The sequence below is a fragment of the Mandrillus leucophaeus genome, unplaced genomic scaffold (genome assembly GCF_000951045.1).
Source record: "Mandrillus leucophaeus isolate KB7577 unplaced genomic scaffold, Mleu.le_1.0 Scaffold309, whole genome shotgun sequence".
NCBI lineage: Eukaryota > Metazoa > Chordata > Mammalia > Primates > Cercopithecidae > Mandrillus > Mandrillus leucophaeus.
In genome coordinates this window covers 3,736,708-3,753,440 of record NW_012103243.1, presented here as the reverse complement: position 1 = coordinate 3,753,440, position 16,733 = coordinate 3,736,708, and the positions used below count along the sequence as shown (strand labels likewise).

The 16,733-nt window shown below is 35.9% G+C and overlaps 1 protein-coding gene across 1 annotated transcript in view; it reads right to left on the bottom strand.

Annotated features, from left to right (window-relative positions):
- USH2A (Usher syndrome 2A (autosomal recessive, mild)) overlaps positions 1 to 16,733 on the bottom strand; it is an 813,932-nt gene that overhangs the window by 367,001 nt on the left and 430,198 nt on the right. Inside the window, exons 32-34 of the mRNA XM_011987398.1 lie at positions 13,122 to 13,281; positions 11,606 to 11,777; positions 5,763 to 5,910 (exon numbers count right to left, since the gene is read on the bottom strand). Coding sequence (XP_011842788.1) covers positions 5,763 to 5,910; positions 11,606 to 11,777; positions 13,122 to 13,281 — 480 coding nt within the window. The remainder of the gene's footprint in view (positions 1 to 5,762; positions 5,911 to 11,605; positions 11,778 to 13,121; positions 13,282 to 16,733) is intronic.

The window sequence follows — 16,733 nt, the reverse complement described above, 5'->3', positions numbered from 1 at the left end:
CAATTGCAATCTACACAATACAGGTCACAAATTTATTAGACAGTAATCCTTCGTGCTACTTCTCTGTGATGGCTAAGGTCTTACAAAGGAAGCATCAAGGTCCTACATAATAAGGGTTCCTAGGAACCTCGGACCTAAAAGTCGCTCTTTTCGGCGATTTTAAAATCATGTCTGAAATCGCAGCCTGTAAAGAACACCTTTGCCAGAGGGAACGTGGGTGCAAAGGACTCTGATTAGAGAAACACAGAGCTGAAGTGTCACACCATCATTTTTGCAGGTATGTGAAGCAAGGGACTAGAATTAAGCAGGACATATTTGAAGACGAGCAAAGCCTTAGGTGTGAATCAAGTGATAATGACTCAGTACTTAAAGACTGTACTTGGCAGACTGACGCGATTAATAGCAAGTAACATTGTAATAGTAAAATCACAGAAATGTCCATCAGTAAAAAGATGGGTCTTATAAGCTGTAGTTTCATCAGTGGGATTGCATACCGCCTTTTGAAAGAATGAGGTCACGTTCCACTGAACTGCAAGGAAAGATGTTTGCACCATATTGTGAAGTGAGAAAAGTAAACTCCACAACAACGCAAATAGTATGAGCTCACTCTTGTTTAACAAATGCATATTTTATGCATAGATCTCTAAGTGATTATTAATCAACAAATTTGTTTGTTTTAAACTAACACTGCTCTTAATCTTTTTTTTTTTCCTAGTGTAGAAGTTTATGGCATTTTATTACATCCTCCCTATATCATTTTTTTTTATTACGGTAGAAAACGCAACATAAAATTGGGCATCTTAACCATTTTAAGTGTACGATCATGTTATCTACATATACATGGTTGTGCAACAGATTTGTAGAACTTTGTCGTCTTGGAAAACTGAAGCTCTAAACCCATTGAACAGCAACTCTCCATTTTCCCCTTCCACCCAGCCCTTGGTAACTGTAATTCTGCTTTCTGTGTCTGTGCATTCAACTACTGTAGATGTAAACTCACATAAGTGCAATCATGCAGTATTTGTCTTTTTGTGAGTGGCTTATTTCATTTACCATAATGTCCTCAAGTTTCATCCACATTGTATCGTATGACAGGACTTCCTTCTTTTTAAGGCCGAATGATATTCCATTGTATAAATATATCACATTTTTCTTATGCATTTATCTGTCCATAGACACTTGAATTTTTGCACCTCTTAGCTACTGTGAATAATGCTGCAATGTATCTCGTTTCCAATTCTTTTGGATATATTTCAAGAAGTGGGATTGCTACATCATATAATAATTCTATTATTAATTATCTGAGGAACCTCTATACTGTTTTTCATAGCAGATGCACCATTTAATATTCCCACCAACAGTACTTAAGGGTCCCAATTTCTCCACATCCTTTCCAGAATGTGTTGTTTTCTGTTTTTTACTTTAATAATGGTGATCAACAAATTTTTAACTGAGCAATTATTATGTGCCAAGGCACTATTCTTGGAGCTGCTGGTACACTACTGAACAAAAGACACCAAATTAGGAAAAATTCTCAGGGCTCATGAAGTATGTACTGAACCAACTAGCAAGCTTCCCAGCACAGACACTGTGGAGAAGGACCAGGTTGGGAGACAAGGAAGAGAACTGAAATAACAAAGGGAGAGGATATTTTCTTAAAGCCCTGGTTAAGGATTACCATCAGACTTTCACGAGTAGGAGCTGATCATTTCAGTCAGAATCAGTTACGAAAAGGACAGAATGTTTCGTACGACATGGTGGCCAAAGGATACCAACTGTTTGATTGGCAAGAATTGGACATTTATGTCAGAACCATTTATACCTTTCATATTTTGTCATATATAGGCATGCATAAAAATATACCTAGTTCTCACTATAGAAGGTGGGTTTAATTTTTCTCAACAAATCTTTGTTCATGTTTATAAATCCCTAGTGAAAAAACATTCCTTTAGGTACATAACTGACTAACAGAGTCAAGATTTTGAAACCTGAGTGTGCAAAACCAGGCAAGTAGTACCAGTTTCAGACTAAACACATGTATATCTCTGGTCCTGCAACATCTTTATGAGGATGCAGAGGGATGACATGTCCACATCTCACAGGGCATCACTAGGAGCTGCTTCTTTGTATACCTGGCACCTTGTACACCTCCCTACCTTGTGAGCATTCATTTATATGGATATTTTCCCCAAGGGACTCTGACATCCTTGAGATCAAGAAGCAAGGAAATTCACTGTATATATAAGAGTGATGGAACCTAGTAGGCCATCAAAATACATACTTTGAATGAACAAATGCAAATTTTTTGCATGGCATGAAGAGGCTCCTGAAGCGATCTGGGTAAGCAATATTAATGACCTTCACTAGTGAAGTGCAGTCGAGGGGTTGTGTGGTGACAGCAGTCAGGGATGAACAAGGATTAAAGTGAAGACTGCTGCTCAGTATCCTGGCTGGCAGGGCTGGGTGGTGCAAATCCATGAGAGAGGGAATACAGGAGAAAGAGCAAGTAGAGAGACAGAGACCGTGAGGAGAAATCAGCTTTGATATGCTGAGTTGAAGATGTAACACAAATTCAGGTGGAGGATTTTGTGAGAGGTCTCAGTTGGAAAATGTATTAAATACCCAGGAGCATTTTGATGATAACCAAGGCAGTGGAAGATTCTGATTATTTAGGAGGCCCGTGGTGGAGCCTAGAATCTACTTCTTCAATTGGTGCTCCCAAGATGGTTCTAAGAATCAAATAAGTTTGAGAAATACCATTTAAAATCTTTTGAAAGGGTTTATTTAGTTACACAAGAATGAAGTCTATCTTATTCTCCAATTGTGTTTGTCTTCTGCAGCATATTCAGAAATTAGAAAGCTACCATTAGGTAGCATATATTGCCACGTGGGCCTAGTACCATTAACTTTGAATTGGGTATAATCCAGAAAAGAAAATTAAAAATTGTTCGGTCAAATGCAAGATCGACACTCCCAAAATAGAAACCCAGGCCCAGAACCTACACAGCTAGAAAAATATATTTTAGGAACGAATGCATTTTGAACAAATATATTGCAGGCACTGGATGGTATCATCTCTCTTGGTATCATTAAAAAGCCAGGGCTTTGGAGTATATATGCCACCGATCAAAGGTAATTTCCACAAGAGACATTAAATGAATTAAATATTATTGGGTACCAATAAAAAGTAGAACATTGTGTTAGGCTCTGTGGAGTGAAAGAGAAATTAATGATTTATGGTCCTTATCATCTGGTGGGAGTGTTTGACATATACCCAAATAACTTTAAGCACAGGCTGAATGAAATTCCATTATGAAGGCATAGAAACAGGTCACATAGTCAAGAGAAGAGGGAAAGTTTACGTTAAACTTAAGGAACAGTAGAATGATTCCATAGAATAAGAGGCCTACGGTTAGCCTAGAAGAAGGAGTTGGATTTCTACAGGTAAAGACAGGGTGCTGATGGATGGGATTGTTAATCTCAGTTTTCTTTTCTTTTCTTTTCTTTTTTTTTTGAGACGAGTCTTGCTCTGTCACCCAGGTTGGAGTGCAGTGACACGATCTCGGCTCACTGCAAGCTCTGCCTCCCAGGTTCACGCCATTCTCCTGCCTTAGCCTCCCCAGTAGCTGGGACTACAGGCGCCCGCCACCATGCCTGGCTAATATTTTGTATTTTTAGTACAGACGGGGTTTCACCATGTTAGCCAGGATGGTCTCGATCTCCTGACCTCGTGATCTGCCCGCCTCAGCCTCCCAAAGCGCTGAGATTACAGGCATGAGTCACAGCGTCCGGCCTGTTAATCTCAATTTTCTAATCAAGGAAACTGGGGTCCATGGAAGTTAATGAATTTCCCAAGGTAACACAGTCACTGTACATTAGAAACAAATTTTTACTCCAGGACTATTTGACTCCACCCATGTTTCACAACCCAACATTAAGCCATAAATATTACAGCGTGGCTAGAAAGGAAGATATGTTACAAGGCAATGTGTATTCAGGTTGAGTCACAAGTTGGTAGTAACCTGAATACCAGACTAAAAATTTGGACTTTATTCTTTGGGCATTGGAGGAGAAGCGTGGGGACTTTGAAGACAGATAGAGAGACAAGATGTTTTCCAACAATCAGATTATCCCTCTCTAGACAATCAACAAGAGAAACAAAATGCTAAAAAATTGGGGGAAAGTGGGGATAAATAGTAAAAAAAAGAGTAGTTTTTTAAAAAATAAAACTACCTTTTAAATGTCTAACCATTGTACCACAATTAAAATTCTAAAAATCCCACTGTGATTAAACACAAGATTTTGGAATACCATGGAAGTGCTAATACAAATCTCCAAATCTTCCAAATTCTTCTTGCTTGATGAGTACATTTTAAAACTGCTTGCAAATATACAACACATACACAAATATACAAAACATTCAAAGAGCTTTGAAATGTGGAAAATATTTCCCTGAACAATTGAAGATTCTGAGTTCAATTGTAGTTCCAATTGCATTTACCAATTGGGATGGAGGGAAGTGTTCTACTATGCAAATCATGTAATAGCATTTCACAGCAATCTGATTGAAATAAATCATTAACATTTTCATTGTCACCTATGAACTAGAGTTCTTTGTGGAGTAAGAATCATAACAAGATGGTTGATGGCTTAATATAGTATCAAATAGGCATCCATTTATTTTTTCTTGGAAAATTTGTATTAGTACAGGAATAACTTCAATAGCACAGATAATAACTCACTCTGATTATTAGAATTCTCTCCATTACCTCAAATATATCTAGTGCATTTGCCAAAAGTTTAATTAAAATGAGATGGCTGGAATAACTAATATCATAGTAAACATAAGACAAACTAATAAAACTGTAACTTTTTTCTTTCATTCTTTGTGCCTATGCTAAAAGAGTCCATTTCAATTTTCAGTAATGAGTTACTTAAAAATTACTTAAAAGAGTTTCTATGATATTAAAATTCTTCTTGATATTTGTCTCAAAGAGGAATGAAATTTAATGTCAAGTAAGCTTCCATCATTGTGAAACAATGGTACTATGTTATGTGAATCTTAAAGATATTTCCACTAAACGAATAAAGCAATTTCTACTCAAAACTACTATAAATTCTTCATAATGAGGTTTTATTTTAGTGAAACATAACTGACTAACTTAATTTACTAAACTGGACAAAAACATATGTATTGCTTAGAAATGCACAAAACTTGCTTCCAGCTAAATATGTATAAATATATGTGTGTTTAATCTATGCGTTGTTTAAAAACTGCATGTTGAAATATTTATAAATAGTACATTAAAAAATACAGAGTTCCAAGTGGCCTCTTTTAAAATAAACTTATTAAATCAAAAGCGTTTTGACACCATATGTACATGAACTTTCCACCTCTCTCCTTCTCCGAGGAAGAACTAATGGCTTTTAAAAACAGAAAGTCATTGAAGATACAATGTCACTCTCACTATGGCATTTTTTGGGAATCCTCCCCATTTGCTCTCTTCACCTCTCCTGGAGCATATTAAACAATAAGATGCAGTACACAAGAACTATCAAAAGGGAGCACTTTTGAGCCACCAAAATTGTGTGTTAGCCTAAAAACCACAATCTCCCCAACTACAGACAATGATACTATCTTAGGTATTTTATGTGCTAAAATGAGCATTAAAAATTAAGCACCACATATAAGCTGCCATTTAGAATATTAATTTACCTTTGCTAATCATCTTTTTAACTTGAGGCTAAAAGAGTTCACTTACCATTCGGATATTCAGGCTCAGTCCAGGAGACATTAAAGGAGTCAGGTGAATATGAGTGGACTTTGGGGGCTGGCACGCCTTCGGGTATGTCCTCGTCAGTTAGGGCCTCACTGGCCTCACTCACTGTGCACCCACCACCCGTGCAAGCCTAAACAGAGATGCAAAAATGCGCACTTCACTCTTGGTCCCGAAAGTTTTCATGAACATTGAGGACAGAGAATTCACAATAAGAGTTTCAGATTTTGTTATATAGTGCTACCTTTACTCCCCCAAAATAAATTCATTTCAATGTTAAGATTTAACATTTATTTAGTTTGCTTTATAAGGCATAAGATAACCATCCCCAATAGTTAGAGAATAACCGAGACAGTATGAATGTATGAATTAGGGAAGCATCCTAAGTGAGAGCCTAGAGATGTAGGGCATATATTGACTGGATAAATAGCCCTGCTGAAGTTAGCCTTGCACAAAGCTTTCCAGAGTGAATTAAACGCACGCACACACACACACACACACACACAGCATGTGTACACATAACATAAGTAAAGTACTAGAGGATGAAGACTACTTTAAGGTAAAACAACTGACTTCTAGGGAAGAAAAGATGTGCAGCAAATACAATTGCCTTTTATTTCTACAGTGTGACCAATATGTTTACAGTATAACACCAAGAAAAACGAAATAAAACAATGTTTCTCATAAAACAATAAATACAAAGCAATTGTTGAGTGAATGTTTAATGGCTTAAAGGATCACATAATTTACTTATGTGTCAGAGTAGATAGGCTTCATCAAAACATGTCTGATAAATTTAACATGATCACAGAACTCTCTGTTCCCTAATTACGTATCACTAATGTCAGAAATGGTAACATGAATGTTACAGAAATTTCTGTGTACACCTTCAGAGTAAACTGCAAATAATTTTTTTAAACTTACCGGACAAGCAATTTTCCAGGAAATTGATACATACATTAAGGGGTTTTTTAGCCCATATTTGCTAGCAAATATTAGTAATTATATCCTTATATAACAATGATATTTGAAAACTATACTAAGCTTGGTTCAGTATCTCTTCAAGTTACAATTTCAATTGATACAACGAAGTTTAAAAATATTTCAAAAAGTACTAAATTTTACCAAAATCAAAAAGAAAATAAAGCAAAATCATAAGACAGTGTAAAAAAGTAGAGTTATTTAGCTCACTTTTGTGTAAGATAGATATTACTAAGATAAAAAGTTAAAGCGTCTCTTTCTTTAGGCACCTCCTCTGATTTCTCAGTTTGATACTGAGGGAGTGATTTTGTGATTCTTAAAGCAGTAAATATTCTTTTCCATAAAGACAGAAGGAGGCTGACCGATTTTTAGATTTTTTAAAAATATCAGAGTATACTACTATTTGCAACGTTGTTGAAACTTGTTGCAAATTCTTCATTATAAGCATAAACAACAGTTTATGGTCAACAAACATGGATATTCATCCCACTTGCTATTACAAGACTATAGCAGTAGCCCATTTCTCCAGGATAATTTCTTACCAGCTTAAGCAAGTTTCAGATGAGTTAAATTGTGGTCTGGGCATGAAATTGCATTAAGATTGGGTACCTAATTAACCTCTGTGGGTTTTCTCTAATTCTCAGCTGTGGCATGTGCCTTTCTATGCAAGAAAAAAACCATACTCCTCTTGAGAATGGAATCTTTGCAAATGTGGCCAAACTCTGACTCAAAACTTTAGGACAAGTCACTGTTATCTCAAAAAATAACTGCTCAACGATTAAAATAGAAAAAAAAAGTTGAAGACCCCAGACATTTCAAATGTGCTAAAAGTCCACAAGAAAATATGGCAGGAAAAGAGGCCATATGAGACAGCTGAGTTATCAAAGGAAAAACGGTCAAAGACAAATTCTTCCCACTTCTCAGGGAGAAAAAAAAAAAAAATCAATTCATTTGCATTTTTCAGATTTTTTTCCCTTAGAAGGGAAAAATGTTGCAGCTTCTTATTGTTAAACTTGTAAAACACTGGGATTTAACTCTGATGGTCTATTTGTCACTATTTTTTTCTTCGTTGTGTGCTGAGATATTTCCCCTGCCAACGCTCCCCAAATAAATTCTGTACTATACAACATATAAGTGTATATTTTTTAAACAGAGTGTGAATTAAAATTTACTTTGTTTTGAGGATTTTATGATGTCTTCTAGGATAAGTAAAAACATCCTTTGGTTTAGAAGGACTGTTTCTTATACTATGTCATCTGAGATCAATAAACCAGTAACTTGACAAAGAAATCTCTCAAGAATATAAGGCATTTATGAAAGAATTTTTCTTGTAAATGAAATTATTTATAAAGAGGCTGCTGAAATAACAGAATTACCTGCAAATTATTTTATTTTGTTTTGCCCACATTCTTTTTGGATGTATTTGGAGGGTTCTAAGTAAGCAACACAATACCTTAGTTCCTTTGATGGGAAAATAAATGTTCTTAAAGTTGCTTCCAATTGGTCTAATCTGACATCATCTAAATGAAATTGAACCAATCAGTATCTTGTTTGACCTGCCCGCACCAGAGGCCACTACATTCAATACAGCTGAATGCTGATTAAAATTCTGGTTTGGAAAAACTAAACAAAATGTTGGTGTTGATTAAAGATGCCTTTATGAAATGGCAAGGTCTCTGAAAGCCTGACAGCCATTAAAATAAGTTGTTTTCACTCATCTCTTTCAGCTTTTCTTAGTTATAGCCATTTTGAAAAATTCATAAAGGCATAACTCTGCCTTGAAATGATGAGTAACATCTGAGCAAATAAGGGATTCAATTTTGGTACAATAAAATGCATAAATAATAAACTTGTATCAATTATTTTTGAAATCATGACTACTAAGACAATCCGAAACTAGCATTCCTTTTTTTGTTGTTGTTGAGACGGAGACTTGCTGTGTTGCCCAGGCTGGAGTGTAGAGGCAGATCTCAGATCGCTGCAACCTCTGCCTCTTGGGTTCAAGGGTTTCTCATGCCTCAGTTTCCCGAGTAACTGGGATTATATGCTTGCAGCACCACGCCCGGCTATTTTTTGTATTTTAAGTAGAGATGTGTTTTCACCATCTTGGCCAGGCTGGTCTTGAACTCCTGGCCTCAAGTCACCTGCCCACGAGGGCCTCCCAGAGTGCTAGGATTACAGACGTGAGCCACTGTGCCCGGACCAAACTAGCATTCTCTTTTCCAGTAAATTTTCAGGTCCACAGGGATTGAGGGCGTTAAGAGTGCAACATATTTTAAAACATAAAGAAAAAGAAAAAGGTCACTTGATCCATAATTACTTAAAAAGTTAAGCCATTTCCAGGAATCTTTCCGGAACATATACTTAGAATTCATCAAGTTACAAATGGCTAGCAGTAGTATGAAAATTATCAAACAACACCTATCTTGATAGCTGTCTGTATTAATAGCTTCTTTATTTTATTTTTAATGTACTGTCTTCTTTATTAGGAGTTATCATATTTCAAAATAGCCTTTGTTGAGTGTAGCAACATATTATGCTATTTTTTTTCTTGCAGTGGAAAGAGTATGTTTTGGAACCACACCATTGCTAATTCCAATGCTTTCAAGCAAATTACTGAATTCATATCAAAAGTTTTAGAACCTTTACGAAATGATGTCTTTGGTGGTCATGCATTCAGGAATTGTTTGCTCAGCTTCCGGTTTCCAGTAGGCCCTGTGCTTGAAACTGCAGACTGAATTTTGAAAGATTCAGTCGTTATGTTTCAGCAGTTTATAATCCAGTCAAATGTGAAAACTAAACGATGTTACATGAAGTAACATACCTGCTCCAAGCCTAGAGTAAATCATAGCGATTCAAATCCCCATGTATCTTCCTCTATTCCAAGTGCTGCTTAAAGGCTTTGTTATCTTATGTTTTGTTTTCCAGCTCTTAGTCAACATGCTATAATGATCTATAAAGGCAACTCCACTTTGCTGACAACCTGCTCTCAATCTATGAATCTAATGACCTTGAAAGCCGGTTATTATATTGAAACTGTGAAATATATAATAATCCCTCAATTAACCAGGATAAACCTAAAATGTTTTGGTTCATTTAATTTACTGTTTAACAGAGTTAAGTAAAAAACCTGTTAGTTGAATCCTTCCTGAAAATGTATTATTTTCTGCCCTAATAAATATAGTAAACTCGAAAATAGTGTGAGCAAGTTTATTTCCCCACCAAGAGTTAAGGCAAGGATTTTCACATCTTTACAACGTCTCGCATCAACACTATTCAGTGGCTGACAGATAGCATTTGACTCCATAGAACAGTGTTTGGGATTACTTTTTTTAGCATCATAGGATATTATGGCTGAGAGACATTAAAAATCGTTTAGTTCAATGTTCTAATTTTAGGCTTGAAGAAAATAAAACTCAGTGAGGTTAAGTGAATTTGCCTTAGGTCACACAGTTAGTAGCAAAATCTGAATTAATACTCAGGGCAGAGGACTCCTAATCTACCAGTATGTATTTTCAAGGTATTAAGGATTTATAAAATATAGGAGATTGATACGAATTCTGATGGATCGCACAGCACATCCTAAAATCTGCCCTAGGAATAGAATCTGTTTTGTGTCATTTGCCTACTTTTGATAAAAACCAAGAGCACAATTTCGGTTTAATTTTGGTTGCTTCCAAAAAATTAAGAGTCTTCCTAATTTTGATACTACCATTATTTTGAAAATAGTTTGTATTTCTGTGTTAGCATTAGTATATTTCTTACTTAATGGGTAATAAAACTGTAAGTAACCGAAGTGCTGTTTCATAAACTCTGCTATGTGGAATACCTAGGCACACGGAGTTAGTTTTGAACGGTATTTTTTACCACTGTCTGATTGCCCTTGTTTTGTGGTGTTAAGTCAGACAGTTAGCAATAGTTGAATGTAGTTTATTTTCTCATAGTGTAATATTTAGAGCATTCAAGAGCATGTTAAGTAAAATGAATGCATACACAGTGTCTACATAAATGTAAATTTATTCATAATCAAGAGCAGAATATTTTCTATGGCATTTATCAAAGCAAATATCCTTATATAGGTATTGCTATAAAATGAAGAGTGTGTTTAAAACAAATAGGGACAATCTCATGTTTATATTCAGTTATTTTCAGATGTGCTATTAAACTTAAAAAAGATTATATTTCATCAAAAAACAAAAGGAACTACTGAGTATAAATTCCACAGTAATATCAAGGTCTTTTAAAAGACCTTTGTGTAAAAGTGCTATTTTGCATTAAAAAAAAAATGCTATTGTCTGTCTAAAGGAACCTCTAAACTATGTTGGTCCTGGGGTTTTATTAAGTGACTGTTCTTCTGAGATATGAGCATAATATAAACCAGAATGTAACAACAATCAAGAATATTTGACGGTCATTTAAACTTCCATTTAAAAATATAGGATCTAAATTTTCATACTATGCATTGTTTTTTAAATGAATACAAATGCCACAGAGAAATAACCTTATTAATCCTGGCACTTTAGAAAAAGTTCTGAACAATTATGATGTTCTACAAGTAATTTTAAAAATCTTGATAATCCCAACTTTGACTTGGAAAAATCTACTGACTCAGGCTGTTATTCTATCATTTTGAGTAATATAAATTAAATGTGTAGGTATTAGATCAACAGAATTCACATTTAGGATGGGAAGTGAGTTTTCAGTATAAATAGCAATACATGAGGATTTTGATTTTTTTTTTTTTTTTTTTTTTTTGAGAGAGAAAGAAAAGATAGGACAAAAGGAGAGGGAGAAGACGTGGAAATGAAGTGGAATGAGAACAGAGAAAGTGATGGAAATAAACTTACTCCCAGCTTGATGAGATATTTATTACCAGGTACAAGGTATTGTAGCATATGATCCTGGAAAAGTTCTGTACTATTATAGATGACACTCCAAATTGTAAAATCATCTGTGTGATTAGAAACATATAATATATAGCGTTCCAGAATCCCACTTATTTTTCTTGGTTGTTTCCACCTGGGAATGGTAAAATGCAGCATTATCATTCATTCAAGTCAAAACTAAAATATGCAGGATTTTCAAAGGACACATTTGAACTTGGATTTGTGACACTTTTTAAATAAAATATAAATCTCAAAATTGATTCATTTAAAATAAAACACTGAAGTAGTTATCCAATGCCTATTCTGAGGGGCAAAAATAAAATATGATATGGCTTCTGCCGTCTGGTTACTTATAATTTTAATTAGCTAACAATACAAAAATGTATAAGTGAGTATTTATTTTGAATTTAAGCTGTAGAACAAAAACTTCAGAAGTAGAACATCTGAGAACTTAGATACAGGGAAAAGAGGGAACAATATAATTGTCCTGGAAAATCCAGGAATCCAACATAGGGTTAATATACCATTATAGAAAACAGTGACATTGATGATTGGAAGAGCTGAAACAATCAGGCAGGATTTCTTGAATGAAGTGACACACTACTTAGATACATAAGATTTTATTCTTAACAGATGGATTGGATTTGGATAGGTAGAAGGAAGAACAGAGGGCATTCCAGATGAAGATTACAACATAGCAGTGGAAATGAGAAGGGCAAATCAAGGAATAGACAGGAAATTGTTAAGCTGAGAAATACTTGAGTCGTGGGAGATCGTTTTGGCTAAGTCACGTGGCTTGGCTTAGTGGCACACGAAGCCAACAGGAGAATTTAGACATGGAACAATGAGATGTGAATCATAATATTTTTCAGCTTGAATAAATGTCATAATTCATTCAGCCTAAACTTTTATTTTAGAGATAAGAAAACTGAGACCAGGAGAGATAAATATGAACAAGTATTAACTCTTGATAAGAGAGATCTATTAGATTTTAGCTCAGTACAATAGTACACCTTATACCTCATGTATTAGGAAATGGGCAAGAATCACTAATACCAGAAATCATCTGAACATGCCTATATGTGAAATTTCCTTTCTGATATCAGTTGCAGGTAATGAGGGAATAAGAAGGTCCTGGTTTATACTCAAAAAGATATAAATACTTTCTAATTCCAAATCATTACAAATAATGCCCCATATATAAAAAGTTCAAGGCAGTCATGAAAGTGATCAGTTTTTCCTTTACTAAAGTTTGCATGGAATCTGTGTACCTATGTGGCTCAGCCTGATTGCATAAAGACAAAATGGAAATTAGGCTGGCAAGTGATAATCAAAGGTTCCCAGATCCACTGAACTAATCACTTCTATGCATTTAATCACAATAAAATTAATTTTATGTCACAAGCTCCTCCCCTGATTAAACTCACTGGGATTCTTGCATGAACCAGCATGAGAGAAAGACAACATTTCTACTTACTGTACGTGTATAGTTCTAGAATCCAGGACAGTCAGAACTGGGGAATCCACGTGTTCTGGTGGCAGCTGTGCTGTGTACAGTAGGACCCAGGAACTGTTTGTACAGCCCACATGTGTGCATGCACTGAGTAGAAACTGGTGGGGTGTAAATACTGCTAAATCTAGGGGGTAGGGAGAAACAGGAATTTACTTAGCATTATACTTCTTATGAGGAGATTTCACTCCTCCACTATAGTTCTACCTCAAAGAATTGCTAAGGTAAGGCTTAAAATATGAATAAATTGCCATAAAAATCAATAGCAATACCATACAGAGTGCTTCATCCCTTAAATATACTCTGGTTATGTTTAAATAGACAAGTGTCAATCAAACTCTTGTTTTGACTTTTTCATTTTAACAATTTTACTGTTTTCTGGAATGTCTGTGACCAAGTAAATCATTTGCTAAGTTTAGTCTTAGTTCAATGGCTCTGTTTAAAAATAAATGAGATATTTAAATTATTTTAAAGCACATTTGAAGACAACAGGAGTTGCCTTTGAAATGCAAATACATAGCTTGTAACAATGACTTTGAGCTTGTAATTCCGTTTGTCAGATTTCTTTCTTCTCCTGTCCACCACCTGACTATTATTTGACCTTCAAATTGTCGAGGTGAAGTGCAGATGCCTATTTCTTCCTTATGATGTCCCTAACACTGTCACCCCAGCACAAGATGGAGCTATTAGCCTCTTCTCTTTATCTTTGTACATACTTTAACTTAACACTTAAAAACACTATCTCATGACTATCTGATACACTAAATACCTTAAGAGTAGGAATGGTAATATATTCATTTTGCATTCTTAGTATGTAGCACAATACCTGGCATATTGTAGGTTTTGAATATGTGTTTTTGAATGAATGAATAATTAATGAATGAGATGAGCTAGGTCTGAAAGATGACCATGAGAGTAGGGTAGTGCCCTAGGCCGAAAGAATTTCTCCCTCCCCTGAACTTCCCTCGTGTTTTGTATTGCCTGTCTTGTATTAGGCATATACCACATTCTCTTGTATTAGATTAAACTAATCTGTAATATACTAACTCAATTCTGAAATATCCTGAACATTTCACTACACTTGGTAATCTAACCAAAGTTCAGTCAGGTGTAACAAGACTTACTTACACATCATTAATACTTTAACACTACCAGAAACAATCATTATTTTCTGAAATATTTTTAAAATAAATTAGTCACAATTTAAGTAACCCACATTCTTAAATCTCATTAACCATGAACCACCACAATTTCATGTTGAAGAGATTAATGAAATGCAACCTAATTCAGGCAAACAGATTTTGCATTGCACTGATAACAAAAGTAAACTGGGGAAAGAACACTTTGGTTTTCATGCAAAGTATAATCAATTGGTTAAACATGTAGTTCACTAGAAGAGATATTAAAAAAATAATTTACAGTGAATATAGTTACCTTAGAACAAAAAGTTATCAACAAGAAGAGACTTTTAATGCTTTTGATTAAACCTTGTTTTCTTTACAAATTCTATCCTACAGGAATCCAATGGTTGCAAGTTGAGATGGGGCACTCCCAATCAATGTAGTGAAAACATATACTTCAAGGACACTTTGAAGCTTGTGGTGAAGCAGTGTGGCATTGCCAGGGACTGCTGAGAGATGGCAGCAACAGTCGCACTATGTGTGCACGACTGAGACAGAACTGGGGTGCCTTCATTTGGATCAACATTCTAGGAAACTTATGAAGTTAAAATCATTAGAGCAGTGGCCTCAGGTGCTACTGAGAGAGTAGACTATTATTTACTGAGAGAAAACTTCATGCAAAGCAAAACACCTACCACCGGGGCCAATCTTGGCCAAAATTATAATGTGTTTATATGCTAACATATTGTATCTGTCATTCCCCTGCTCTCTTCATCTTCTCTCTCTGGTGACCTTTCTCTCTCTCATTGTTCTCATCTGTCTGAATTCCTTGTCCTGCCTGAAAAAGAGAAGCTGGGGATTTGACTCTAAGTCCCGTTGCAGGAGCAAAACCAAGGAGGTCACCAAGCTTAGAGGAATTCCTGGTGGGTAAGTCAGTGCAATTGGAGAAAACCTATAGTGTTTCAACTGAGAACACATCCATCTTGCTGAAAGAACATGCTTCAGCCAGAAATTATATTGCAAGTAGCCAAATCCATGTGACCTAGAAATATACAATGGCCATATCAGATTGTCTTGGTCAGCTGCAACTGAGACTGGATGCTACAAAATTCTTTGGCCAGTGAACTCTTTGGAGTGGGACAGTTTTTCCTGCTTTCTTACATTCTGCTTTGCTGGGGCAGGGATTTACCTACCCAATTTGTAGGTGGTGGAGAAGTTACTCCATTCAAAAAGGCCTGACGCTTGCTTGCATATGTTTCCATGGTACAGACTTGCATATCTAGAACCCAGGTATCTCAAGGTAGGACTTAGGTCTCTCAAGAATGCAACATCATAGTATCACATATCACAGTGTCTGCTTATCACAGAGTGCCCCACTCACCTTTCCCCTATAAACTGCATGCTTTGAAGGCGACTGTGATCACCTAAGACCTAAACCCACCCAGAATATCTGCCTCAGATGGAAGGAGATTCCTGAAGCAATTAGTTCAGGGTTTGTTGTCCATGCCCTGATTCTTCCATGGAGTGGGAAGTGTTCATTTCTAGAATAATTGGGACTGGGAGTGGGGGGTCAGGATGGGAAGTAAGTATACTTAGAAGGGTCATGTTGCTTGAGAGGGTTGGAATGGCTAGTGAGCCAGGATTGAAATAGGGATAGTTTAGTTGAGCTTGTCAAATCCTCCATCCCTAGTTAGGATTTACCTCTAGATTATCCAAGGTATTGTGAAGTTTATGGGTAACAAAGGTGTTGCATTTTAGAAGATAGCATGTCTTTAAAGTGAATGTGTAACAGAGTTTAAGATGTTCATGCTGCATTACATGAAAATTGCTGCAGAAAACACAGAACAGAGGAAGGAGTTCTGGGTAATTTTAATAGGTAAGAGTCAGCAGAGGCCTCATTAGGAAGGTGACATTTTGAGCAAAGACTTGAAGAGGGGATGAGTGTAAAAGTTGTGGGAATTTGGGGGTTGGACCATTCAAAGAGAGGGAACAAGCAGAGCAAAGCCATGGAAAGAGGGACATGCCTGACATGCTTGAGGACTAGCAGGGAGGCTGATGTTGATGGATCAGAACAAATTAGAAAGAAGTAAATCAAAGATTATATTAGAGATTTAATGAGGGGCCAGTTCATGCAGGCCTTGTAGGTCTTTGTAAGAATTTTGGTTTTTAATCTAAGAGGTTCTCCTTAGGGAGCCACCAAGGATTTTGAACAGAGCTGTCTTGCAATCAAACATGGACTTCATGAGTATCATTCTGGCTGCTAGATGACGTATTGATGGTAGTGAGCAAGAGCATAAGAATAAATCTCACTGAAGAGGCTATCTGTAATATTAAGTAAGTGGAGGCCAGTAATAATCAGGTAAGAAGTGGTTGGATTCTGAATATGTTTTAAAGGCAAAGCTAACAGGCTTTCCTAGTGCATTGTAGGTAGAGTATGAAAGAGGAAACCCAGAGTTGA